We start from the raw sequence: 13,387 nt of genomic DNA on the forward strand, positions 1-13,387 counted from the left end.
ATATATATTCTCATCATGCTCTCATGCTTCACATTATACCTTGGGTTGATACCGTGCTATAAATAAATATAAACTATAAATAAAGTGATACATATGAACAATAAACAAACTCCAGGGAATGCTTGGAGCTGTGTCAGGGAGGGTTAGGTTGGATCTTAGAAAAAGGTTCTTCCCCCAGAGGGTGGTTGGGCACTGAACAGGCTCCCCAGGGCAGTGGTCACAGCACCAAGGCTGCCAGAGCTCCAGGAGTGTTTGGATGATCCTGTGAGGCACCTGGTGTGACTCTTGGGGATGGGCCTGGGCAGGGCTGAGAGTTGGACTGGATGATCCTTGTGGGTCCCTTCCACCTCAGCATATTCTGTTATTCTATATGTAAAATACCCTGAAATTGATTGCAGAAAACACATTTTTCCTGTTTTTCCTTAAAATCATTTAAAAGACTTCTCCAAACTGCCTGGAAGGTCTGAGAAACTCGTTTGAATGAAACAAAGCCCCAAAATCAACACCTCTCACTCAGCCTCAAGCACAGGCAGCAAGGGCTCAGAGAGAGGGAAGGGCTGCATTATCTCACAGTATATTTGTAATTATTGTGTCCCAGCCTTTGCTAATAGTTACCACACAGTGTCATTGCAGATGCCACGTTCTCCCCTCCAAGTCTGGAATGGCAAACAGCTCTGTGGGAACTGCTGACTCCCTTGAAGTGGGTGGTGTTGGATAGTAAAGAGGAAAACCAAGAGAAGAGAGGAACTGTTTTAACAGAGTCCAAGGGAATGACGGGTGAAACTGAGAAGTGGAAAATACAGAGCAAGAGTCAGGAATGAAATCCTTAGTGCAGGATTTTGTAGCCTCCAGGATTAACTATGAAAGTAAGTGGTGGGAACTCTGTGCTTGGGTCAGCTGCAGTAACATGGAATAAACTTTTCAGGGTGCAGTAGGGAATAATGTTGGATAGGTAAGAGGCAGGAGTAGATGGAAATGCGAATGTGATTGCCCAGCATAGAGGGGAGAGTTAGACTCAGACTGGTCCACTGAAGTCTCAGCGCTATTTAACTTCATGCTTGTTGCCAGGTTAACCCAGCAATTGTTGATTAAACAAAATAAAAAGTGTTCCTCTGGCCAGGTCTGGCCATGTCACAATTTTGGGGCTTTTTATAAGGTGTTAAATGGGATTCTGACATCGTGTGTCGTGTATGGCTGACGGGCTGGGAGAGCCTGAGGGTCTGACCTACATCCCTGGTTGTGTCAGGACAGCAGGCTCATAGTCTTCCAGGCTTTCTGACAATTGGAAGGGCAGTCAACCTTCCCAAAGAATTAATCTCTGTCCCTCTTTCTCTCTCTTCCCCCTCCCCAAGATTGAAAGAGAAGGGAGCCAAGGAAAAATTTATTAGAGCACAGCAGGCCTGTTTCTTTTTTTTTTTTAATGTTAAATAAGCGTTGGATTTAGTTAAAATATGTTTTTGTTAAAATGGAGGGTGATTTAACCTCTTCCTTCCCAGCAACGAAGGATCAACACAATGCCTGTGCCAGTGCCAGCTGATATGTTGGTTTTAGGTTAAAAATCACACATTTTCATCTGAAGGTGGAGTGGCTTCAGCCCCAGAACTGCCATTCAAAAGCAGATGAGCTCTTTAGCCAGCAAAAAACAACCGTCAAAGTGAGGTGGGAGTCAAACTGTGGAGCATCCAAACCCATGTGGTGGTGGGGGTCCTGCAGATCAAAGGCTGCTGGAACCCTTGGGACATCAGAAGTCAGTACCTGCACCATGGCTCCTCCAAAAGCAGCAGGAAGGAAGCAGGACGTGCTCCATTCCTTCCCCATTTTTTTGTGGAACAGCGTGTTCATTGTAGGGAAGTGAAACCAGGATCCCTGTCCTGTGTGCTTTGATCAGGGTTTGCTCATTATATGTCTCTGTGTCATTTCCATGCACAGACAACACTTGGAGGCACATTTTCCATCATTCCTCTCTTTATTGTTAGGCAGGACAAGTGTATAAACGTCTATTCCATGTAAAAGCATATCAAAAGCTGAACAGAAGAGTTGTCACGTGGAGGTTTGCTCCTGAGCTGACAGACAGCCCTGGAATTAATGGGATTGGAGGAAAGGGCAGGCTCTGTGAAAACCAAACCCCCCCCTTTCCCCGGCCCCTGCTGTGCTCCAGCTCTCCAGGAATCATCCCTGCCACCAGCAGGTATCTGTGATAAGGACACCAGTGCTCTCTGGCCTCCTTTGGAGCCAGCATTCCCCATCTCTTGCTGGGTCTCAGCTGGATCCAGGGAATGCACACTGCTCTTCCCTTGCAGTTTCTGATCAGGTTTAACTATTCCCTTCCCCCAAAATTGTGCAGCATGAGCAATGTGAATAGAACCCAGTATGAGCACATGAGCCAGGGAAACCTGCTTCCCTAGGGATTTATGCCTTACAGCATCCACTGCCAGCTCAAGTGGAATTGAAGTGGAATTGGAATTTCACATCTGGAGCATTTAAAAAGTGCTTTTTGCCATGTAGACCCTGTGGTGGCTGTAAAGGCTGAGCTCAGGGTTCTGCCACAGGATTTCTCTCCTTTATCCACCCATTTATATTAACCCACAGGGATTTACTCACAGAGCCCCTCTGCTCACTGGGGAACACACACCCAACCCAGAGCCAGCCCAGGAGGGATTCAACAGGGCTCCTTTGAGCAGTACAGGAAAAAGAAATTCAGCTCCATTTTCTCCCTGTGCTTTCAAATGCCTCTTCTTCCTCAGCCATATCCCAGGGAAGCTGCTTCCCTTCCCTTCCCAAGCCAGCCGTGCTCTGCTCTCTGTCACATTCCCTGGGCTGAGGAGGGCAGGCCCTGCCTTTCACTGGCTCAGCCTTCATCATCTCCTCATTACATTTTCCAGCAAATGACTTTGTGTGTGCTCGTCCCTCTCCCCTCCTGCATGGAAGGAGCTCCCTGTTGGTGTCTAAGGGGCTATTCCAGGAATCCTTCCTTCCAGCTCTGCTGTGCTGGGATCCTGACAAAACCAGCCTTGTTATCAGTGGGGCTGCTGCTGGGCACACTGACCCCACTGTTCCCTGAGGCTCCAGCTCTCCGGGTCACAGGGGCTTCCTAATTCCTGCTGGCAGAGAAGACAAGGAAGATTGGAGCTGCTTAACCCCTCCCCCTTTGGATAGGGCACAGGAGGGAAAAGCAGCAGTGCAGAGGTGGATTATCATGTCCTGTTGTTCCTGGTGGGCACAGTGGAGAAGAGAAAGTGGCCATTTCCTTTGGAAGTGTGTTATGGCATCCCATTAATCTGAAAAAAAAAAAAGGGAATTTAAGTCAGGAGATGAAGGAGCATTCAGTGTTTGGGGCACTTCTTGGGGAAATAACACTCTGGATTCAATCCTGAAGTCTCAGTGAAACATCTTAATTTTTTCAGTTCTCGTTGACTCAACAAGATATTTAAAAATTGAATTTTTAAAATTACATGAATATATTTTTAAAACTGTCCAGGCCAGATCATTTTGACATGAACAGCCTGCAAGACAAGTGGTATTTAACCCAGACTTCTCAAAACCCAAATCAAAACAATTCTCGGCGAGAAAGAGATGAATTGTTATTAATTGCTCTGACTTGTCCTTCTTTTTGACTTGAGTCCCTCTGTGGTGTGGCTTTGCTCCCTAAAATCCAGCATTTTGGAGCAGCCAGAGGAAGCAGCTGCAGGATAGTTTTCCCAATCCAGGAAACAAGTTCAAATAATCTCAATATTTATCAGTCAATGTTAGGAGAAATTTATTGGCAAGTTTAACTTAAATTATGATCGATCCATTCTCTACCTGTTGTTTCTCTTCCTGTACTGTGTGCTTTTTCTTTCCTGAAGGTATTAAATAGCTACATAAATCCTGGTAATCCTTCATTCATGGGGTTTAAGGCAAAAAAGTCCAGGAAGAAGGCTGTCAGGAGAATGGACAGTTATTTCCAGAGTATGTGCTGCAGAAAGCTCATTGTTAGAGGGTTAGAATGGCTTTTGCCACGTACCAGAATTACCTGAAAAGGTGGTTTATTGTAACAACTTTTGCTGAAACGTTTGACTGCCTGATTTGGGTCTCACAGCAAGTTTTTTTCAGGTAGAAAAATAAACATCCTCCTTAGTTAAGGAGAGGTTTCTTTTTCTTAAATGTGAATTATTGCCCACTGGTGTGGGCAGCCTGGAAAGCTCTTTTAGGGTGGGAATGAATGGCCTGAATTTTAGTGATGCTTGACTATTAAAAAAAATGATGATACCACTTTTCTGGAAGTTTTGCACATGGCTTGGGTTAACACTGGGATTCTACTTTGGCTGTGCCATTGCTGCAAATCTGGGAAGCAGATTTGGAATAATGACCAATGGAATTCCTAAGGATGCCTTGCATTAATAGGGCCATTAAGCAAACAAATCTGAATAATTGCAGGAAGCCCATAATGTACTTTATGAACTCTCATAGAATCATGGAATGGTTTGGGTTGGGAGGGACCTTAAAGGCTCATCCCATTCCAACCCCCTGCCATGGTAGTTCTTTCCCAGATATGTACCCCAAAGATCAGTGATTTAATGAAAAGTCCTTTATCTCTGTAATTATGCTTAAAGTGTACAGAAGGTCAAATTGAAGTCTGGTATTTAGTTTTATTCAAAGAAGCCTCAGAAGGTACTTTAAAAGCCTGACCTGTCACCTAAAGTTGGAGCTGAGCTGCCCTTTTCCCTCTCTGGGACAACCTCAGTTAAAACAGATGCTATAAATAAAGTTATAGCTCTGAGCACTGTAAAGTGTGAAAATAATTCTTCTCATCTCTCTCCTCTGCTGGGCACATTTCAGGGGAAGATTTATTATTCCACAGGTTTTTCCCCCCATAAATCTTCATTTCCTAGAATGTTTGTTGTGTGTACTTCTTTGAAGCTTATGTATGAAATGTGAAGGAAATAATGAATAGAATCCCAGAAAAGAGTTTGAGTATCTCTGAGCTGTGCATGGGAGGCAGCTTGGACAGAGCTATCCTGATTCCAAGCCAGTCAAAATCCATGGAAAAGCTCCTATGCCTTTGCATCTTGGCTCACAATTCTGGCTTCCCACCTTGTTTCCAGCTGCTAAAGTGCATTAAAAGAAGTTAAAAATACATCAAATAGTTCTCTAACATTATTTTTTCCATGTAAGACGCTGCCTTAGTGGCCATTTGGGGCTGTGGGTGGTCCAAGACCGTGTCTACTGATACCACAGGCTGTGCTGGGGGGAAACTGGGAGGCTCTGGGGTGGATCCTTTCCCATTTAGAGACAAGGGAACTGTGCAAGGAAAAGGAGTGGCGAGTCTCAAGCAGCTGTGACTGGTCTCATTGTGCTAATGTGGAGGGAAGAAAAAGAGGGATATCCTAAAAAGTGAATTTTAACTTTGAAGGACAGAATACAGCTTCAGCAGGTGCTAATGGGTGGAAGGTGTGATGTACTGAACACCTTGTGCAAGGCTCTGTGGGTGGGGTGTTGTCGTGGTTTGAGAGGCACCAGCTTGCAAAATACAGATTTCAATTTCAGGGAATCTGTTTAAACTGTTACCCAGAGGAGCTGTGGCTGCCCCATCCCTGGAAGTGTCCAAGGCCAGGTTGGACAGGGCTTGGAGCAACCTGGGATAGTGGAAGGTGTCCCTGCCCATGGCAGAGGGTGGAACAGGATGAGCTTTAAGGTCTCTTCCAACCCAGACCAGTCTGGGATTCTCTAGTTCTCTGAAATTAGTAGAGAATCCTCTGATTTCAGCAGAACTTGGGTAAAACTTCAAATTCCCTTCAGTTTTTGAGGAAGGGGAGTGCTCAGCCCCCCCTGTGCCCTGGGAGAGCTCAGATCAGGAGGGGTAATTGGTGGGCAGTGCTTTTAGGTCCGTCATTTTGCTTGAGCACTGCTCCATCCCTTCCCCTTCTGTGTTTTATCCATTCAGATCATGGATTCTGTTAAGCAGGGAGGAATCTTATTCCTTCTCAGCGTGGTCCCTCCAGCCAGCAATTCCTGGTGGGAGCAGCAACAGGGATATTTCTCGAGCCTTGTCTCAGGAAATGCCTGACAAAAGCCAGCTGTGGCAGTTCCCAGCTCACAGGATTTCTGAATCATGTATCAGAACAAAACACAAGGATTTGGGATAACTCTGAACTTTGGAAAAAAGTTTGATTCTGCTCTAAACTTGAGCACTGGTGCTTTACTCTCTGGAATAAAAGCCCTGCCCGTGAGCATCTGTGAACTCTGCACAAGTTCAAAAACCAGAACCAGACCCTCACTTTGTGGCTTCAGCCCATCTTTCATTCATTAATTTCTAAAGTATTTTATGGCCTTGGTTATCTGGCTGCTTCCTGATGCCTTTAACAGCTTCCTCAGAGCAAGTGAAGGTAATAAATTTACAATCACCATTCTTAGGGAAGTCTTAAGCAGAGTCACTTTCTTTAAAATAAAGTAAAAAGGAGTGGGGTTCTTTGTTTGATCTCTCTGCTGTCTGGCTGTTGGTAGGGAGACAATACAAATAAAAATTGTGGCTGATGAAATGTATAGGAAGAAAATTTGATAATTGGACATGCAGAGAAATGTATGACCTGGAAGATCCTGGATCAGTCTCAGTGTTGAGCTTGGGAAGCGTATTCCCAGCAGCATTCCCAGCTCAGGGCCCTCATAGCAGCACAACTTGTTAATCATCACACCATCACACTGGCCAGAGTGCAGCCATATAACTCAGGCTTTTGTGCTGCCATGGATGCTATCTAAGCATTCCTGGAACAGTAATTTCCTTTTTGACCTCCATGGAAACAGTCATAAACCAATTCTGAAAATGTCAGGAGAAACTGCATCTAATGGTGGGGCTTCAGCCAAAGAAAACATACTTCAGTTTTGAAGCATTCCCACCAAAACACTGGAATCCTAAAGCTACTAATAGGCTGTGCATCAGTGCCTGAGCACTTTACCATGACATTTAATAAATGTAATTCATATTCCAGCTCTCCTGAAAAATGGGACATCCCTGAATCAATGCCCACAGCAACAGTGGGTGTCCTTGTGTTTGTCTTTTATAATTTGGGAATTTTTTTGCTTTTGGTAGCAGGAAAAGAAGATTCCTTGTGATTTTTCATGGATAAGTATTCTCTTGAATTTCAGGTCTCTTGTGCTTTAGTGAACTTGAGGAAGGGGAGTTGGGACTGTCACACGTGCCAGGGGAACAGTTGTGACTCACTTTGTCACTTACCCAAACCATTCACTGCAGTCAGTGCTTGGTGGCTCAGGAGCCTTTGGGTCTTGTTCCCTTGTGTCCCATTGGATCCAGTGCTCAGTTCTGTGACTCCTTGGAGCAAAGTTTTCATGTTCTATCGAACTGGGTTGCAGTGCTGGGAGCAAATAGGGTCATCCCTGGCCTTGTGCTGGGATTGTACAATGGGGAGAGGTGGCATGGTAACCATGAAATCCTGGAATGGTTTGGGTTGGGAGGGACCTTAAAGCTCATCCCGTTCCACCCCCTGCCATGGGCAGGGACACCTTCCACTATCCCAGGTTGCTCCAAGCCCCGTCCAACCTGGCCTTGGACACTTCCAGGGATGGGGCAGCCACAGCTTCTCTGGGCAACCTGTGCCAGGGCCTCCCCACCCTCATAGCCAAGGATTCCTTCCCAATATCCCACCTAACCCTGCCCTCTTTCAGTAGTGCAGGACACTGCCTGTGCTGGGACATGCTGGGCTTCCTCCACTGCTGTAGAAGTTGGAACATTGGGCTATTGATGCCCTTGGAGTTCTGAAGGTGCTCATTCACTTTCTAGTAGGAAAACCTGTGAGCTGTTCCAGAGGCAGTGCCAGGGCTGTGAACAGCTGGATGAGCTGTTGGATGAGCTGTGTCTGCTCCGAGGCGGATGCACATCAATGATCCAGTGGGGCAGACTTCAAACGGCTCAGGGGGAGCTCATGCCAACACTCAGAGTTCAGCTGCTTATGGAAAGCCTATCCAAGCATATCAGATGCTTTTGGGCTGGAATTTGGACTGTGGATCTTTCAGGATTAAGCTCTCTTTGGTCTGCTGGAGGACAGTAATTCCTGTTTCCAGCAGTGCTGGAATACCAGGAGAACAGGCGCCTTGGATGTTTGCTGAGATCTGAGTTCCCATCCCAAAGATTATTCCCTGGAATCAAGTTGTGCTGATAGATGAGGGAACAGAGCCCTGAACCACATTTTGTTGGTGCTGGGTATGACTTCTCAAGGTTTTGATTAAAGCCGGAGTCGGGGCTTTATTAGAACCAGCTCCCACAGCTCAGTTTATCAGAGACTGTCCCGTGGGTTCCTGCCCTCACCCAGGTTCCTTCAGTTCCTGGGTGTTTCTCATTGTCTGCATCATCTCATCCTGGAATACTTTATTTTAATTCACACTTGGTCCACAGAGTGTGGAAAACCTTAAAAAAATTCTACTTGAACCTATTTGGACAATATTTAAACTCCACTTTAAAGCCTTCCGGATTTCTTTAAATATTCCACCTTTCTTAAGCTTTTCTGCACTTTGGAACACGCCACCACTTTGAAAGATGCTGCCTATTCATTTTACTTTTATAGTTTTATTTTACTAATATTTTTGTTTAATTGGGACTGAGCTAATTCTCAGTAACTGATACAGATATCATTTAACTCAAGTGGGTGTAAACTTTCCCCCTTAAGACAATTTTAAAATTATATTTCTAATCCTCTTATCTCTCCCCCATATCATCCATCTTGCTTGTAGGTTTTCTGGAGAGAATGATTTAATTGTGAATGAATTCTTTACATTTGGATTTGTTTATTTTGAAGGGAGATAAGTTATCTTTCTCTGCATGAGAGACAGCAATTAAAATGTTTCTAATTATAAATTTGACAGTGGTGCAATTCCAAGGACTTCACTGACTGCTGGGGTAGCAGAAATAGAATTGGTGGAATCTTGTTGGAGAACTGATGAGCCTGTGAATTTGAACATTGTGATGAAGTGATATGGAAGGGAAGAGTAACAGAATTGCAGGAATTGTGGAATAAATTGTGACAGATTGTTGTAATCCTGTGTGTTCACACGGTGGGAAGTAGGAATCTAAATATTCCTTTTTCCCATGTGGATACAGACCTGGTGTCCGTAGGGAGTTGTACCCCATGTCCTCGGCATGGGCATTTTCCACCTCCCAAGGATGAGCCAACGCAGTATTGTGAGGGGCCCCACATCAACCTTCTCCCACTTTTCCCACTTTAAGAGCTGTGGTTTCATTGGGAGCCTCTTTTGAGTCCATAAAAGGTTTTTCCATCTGTGCTGCCTTGCCCTGTGCTGCTGGAAGGGGCTGCTCTGGCATTTGGGAGGAAATCCCAGATTTCCAGGTTTCCCTGATGTTCACAGGGAACCAACATCCCACCAGCAGCATTTACAACCAAAAGGTCTGGAACAAAGTGGGAATCTCCAGTGTCCAGTGAAGTCCAGCCCACATCAAGGCTTTCCCTGTGAAATCATGTATTACAACACATTCATGGCTGCTTCCCTCCAATTTTTCCAAGTTATTTTTCAGCTGTAGACGCTGTTTTTTGCTGGTGCCATCATTCCATTAATTCACTGGACACATTCTGATAATCCCTCCGTTCCAAGCTTGGGGAGGGAGCAGCTGGAGCAAGGACTGTCCAGCAAAAAGTCTTCCAAGTTTCCATGTTGGCTTCACTAGAAAAGGAGGATAAGCATGACTGCACTGGCAGTTGGGATTTACTACAACGGGAATTTCCAGCCATCTTCTGGAAAAATAACTGCAGGATGTTTTGTCTGCTTTTACTGATGCACCTTTAGGAAACTTTGAGCCTTTCCAAGGGGGTGATATATTAAGTACATCCTTAGATACACATGGTTTCTTCCTCCAAAAAAAGAAAACATGGTCAGTATTTGTATTGTTAATGGAAAAGGAATTTAAACAGGAACTTTTTGGACAAACTGTGTGAAGGTCTTCTATAATCAATATTTTTTTACATAAACAAGACCCTAGAAATAACTCCCACTTGTAAATATGAAGAATTTTGGAAGAGAGGCGCTCACCATCTGTGGCACAGCAGAGAAGGTCCATGAACAACACCCTTGGATTCACGCATCAAAAATTCAGTGCGTGGGGAAAACCAGAAAGTATTAATGTCAGAGTTTAATGATACACAAAGTAAATCCTATCTTTTGCCAGTAATCACTTGGTGGGCTCCAACTGCAATGTGCTTCCAAGGGCTGATGCTGAATTTTGCCTCTTCTCACCAATAATTGTAGAATCCTGGAGTGGTTTGGGTTGGAGAGGACCTTAAAGATCATTCATTCCAACCCCCTGCCATGGGCAGGGACACCTTCCACTATTATTCCACCATTATTTTGATGGATGAGTAGTATGTTTTTATCAAATAGGAAGGGCTGTATATTAATATTTTCAATTCCCATAGTATTTTCATAACAAATACACTGTGAGATGCTCATAAAACAGATAAATAAGGACAGCAATTCACAGCAATTCTTCCCTTAGAGCTTGGGGACTCGGGATCACCTGGTATCCTTGGCATTTTGGGCTGGGATTTTCTGGTTCTAGTCCCTTTGTGATCTGAACCCTCTTACGGTAGAGCATTTAAGCACAAACTTCAACCTTATTAAAGTTACTGATGTGCTTAAGCACTAACTGGGCCCTGCAATACATTCAGGAAAAATGGTTTTGAGGCTTTTTTGTTGAAGTTTGCCTGGGTACACAGCACATTAAGAGTGTGTCATGCCCCACTCCATGTAATTAACATTCCTGCTAAGATTCCTTTAAAAGTTCAGCAATATGGGATTCTTCAAAGGACTGGCCTTCAACCTTTGACCCCTCAGAGTGTTTCTAAGGAGCTACAAGGATGGATACACTTCAACTATTCTGAGTTGCTCCTTCCACAGTAAAATGTGTTTTATTGATCTGAGTGGCCCAAGAGAGTCTGTTTTTTGGGAGAAAGAGCATCAAAAGGGACTTTGGTGACTGATAAAAGGCTCTGGGAAGGTTTTTTGGGATAGGTATCTTCCAGCTGGAGGAGGGAAAGGACAGGTCTTCTCACCTTCAGGGTGAAAGACCTTCTGCTTCATCTGTGCTTCAGGGAGTGCATAAGATTGGGGTAGGGCTGCTATTCCTCGCTTCCAGAAGATCTTCCACCCCTGGAAGTGTTCAAGGCCCGGGTGGAGCAGCCTGGGACAGTGCCCATGGCAGGGGGTGGAACTGGATAAGCTTTAAGGTCTCTCCCAGCCCAAACTGTTCTGGGATTCCGTGATCCTCCTCTCAGTGATGCTGTAGGAAGGTGACATTTCTCTGTGACATGAAGTACTTTTAATGGTTATCATGGCCCTCACAAGGGGTTATGAACTCTGGGAGTGCAGGAGTGGGGACTCTCCACATCCTGAAAAATAAGAACAAGCAACTCCAGCACTTCCAGTCTCACAGACTTTTCCCAAAGAGCGGTGCTGGAAGGGGCAGTTCCATGGATCTGATGGACTCAAACACATAAAGAGCAGTGGGGTGACATTTTCCTGCATTTGGATAATCTTCCAACACTGGGCTAATCCAATATTTTGGTTCAGATGGCTGAGTTTTTTCCCCTTTCCTATGTGAGCGAATTGAGCCCTTCTTAAATATTGACATTAATCTCCTCAGTTGGAAGCAAACCAAGCTTCTGTATTTCTTATCCTCCCAGATCGTCTGTACTTCAGCTCTGTTTACCAAATTGCATCCCCATAAATCCTGTAATTCCAGTTTGCTGTGATATTAATTTATTAGTGCACATGCATTTTCAACATCAATTAGGCTCTATCTCAACAGACATAATTCTCCCTTCAAAGCACATCCAAAGCTGTGCAGCTCTTGGGTTTCCTCATCCCCTCCCCTCCCTCTGCCCCAGCTCAGCTTTGAGGCACCACAACGTGGATCTGTACAGAGGCAAAGAAGGGGATGAGAAGGATCAGGGTTATTTTGGGTTTCCTGATATTTTTGCTGAAATGGTCCAGAAAGTGGTTTGTGTTTGTAGGAAGGAGCTTGAAATTATGATGAAAGTGCAAACATCTGACTTGGAGAGCAAAAGAGAGCATTAGCTTTCAAAATGTCATCATTTTAAATCAATTTGAAGATTTTAAGATGGAGAAAGAGCAGTAAGTCTTTATTTTTTTAAACCTGACCAGCAGGAATAAATACCTACAGATGTGCACATCTTCATTTAAACCCCGAGCTTCCCACTCCTCCAGACATTGCCATTAAGGGAAAACCATGCCAAGTCTTTATTTCTTCAAATGGTAAATGGCACAAGACTATTTCATGAAAAAGATCTTCATCCCAGATCTGCTCCCCCTGTCCTCATATTGGAGGGGAAAGTAATGGGAAGGAAAAACTGCTTTAGTGAAAAAGAGTTAAGTGCCTTCATTTGGTTCCTTCCGTTGGGTGGAATATAAGTGGGGCCTTGTAAATGGAAAATAACTTCTTTTTTAGGTGACCTGTTGCAAACTGGAAGTGCTGGTGCAGTTTAAGAAATGCTTGTCACTGATGCAGAGGGGGAAAATGAGAAGCACATGGGACTTGGAGCCGAAATTTGAGCCAGTTTTCCCCCTTACCACTGTGCCTGGAGGCGCTCGGGTCGCTCCGCAGGCAGGATGTGCTTTCCCATTTTAATGTGGAAGTCGGAGCATTTGCCTTGTAATTCTGGCCAGGATTAATTATAATTTGGTAAGAATTATAATAATTCCCCCTGTTTTTTTCACTCAGCATTTCAGAAGTTTTCAGTACTTGGTCGCGGAATGAGAAAGTCCCATTTTCCCATTTTTTCCTTACAAGCTGCAATTGAAATCACTTCCACACGTGGTGAGTGAGCCTTGCAAGTGCTGGGAGGGGATTCCAGAGACAGAAAACCCCTAAAATTTTTCTCACTTGCTTTTTTTCCCCCCAGTTGCCTACTCAGCTTAGCCAGGGCAGCTCTGGATCCCGTGAAATGATGGAAAGTTTCTTACAGTCCATCACCCCTTGGAGATTTATTCCACAGGAATTCCAGCCTCCCTTTTATTCTAATTTTTCCCTAATTTCCCCCTAATTTCCATATATATTCCCTCTATATATAGTTCTATATATTCTATTTCTAGATATATATTTCTATATTTTTAATTTAAATTTCCCCCTTCTTTTTATGTTATTTTTTACAATAGTTATTCTTTAGTCTTTTATTAATTCAACTGGAAGCAGGGTGATTTTTTAGAAGTCCCTTTCCATTGGGATACCTTTCCATCTTGCCCCACTAAACTGCAGCACAGATGTTAAGCACATTTAACTGCACAGTCAGCCTGTGCATATTTTTAACATAACTTGTCTTGAAAATATTTATTCAAGCCAAGACAACAGAAAATTAGAGTAATTTGATTG

At 44.2% G+C, this 13,387-nt stretch overlaps 1 protein-coding gene across 3 annotated transcripts in view; it reads left to right on the forward strand.

Moving 5' to 3' along the window:
- ROR1 (receptor tyrosine kinase like orphan receptor 1) overlaps positions 1–13,387 on the forward strand; it is an 88,273-nt gene that overhangs the window by 7,786 nt on the left and 67,100 nt on the right. For 2 of the 3 annotated variants that reach the window (XM_039387177.1, XM_039387179.1), the window contains exon 1: positions 817–866. The exons of the other annotated variant lie outside the window; for it this stretch is intronic. In XM_039387177.1, the coding sequence (XP_039243111.1) occupies positions 818–866 (49 nt within the window). In that variant the 5' untranslated portion in view covers position 817. Of the gene's footprint in view, positions 1–816; positions 867–13,387 lie in introns of those variants that run through there. 3 annotated transcript variants of the gene reach the window in all.

This window comes from Pipra filicauda, unplaced genomic scaffold (assembly GCF_003945595.2).
Source record: "Pipra filicauda isolate LSUMZ 115617 unplaced genomic scaffold, ASM394559v2 scaffold539_size335297_pilon, whole genome shotgun sequence".
Taxonomy (NCBI): domain Eukaryota; kingdom Metazoa; phylum Chordata; class Aves; order Passeriformes; family Pipridae; genus Pipra; species Pipra filicauda.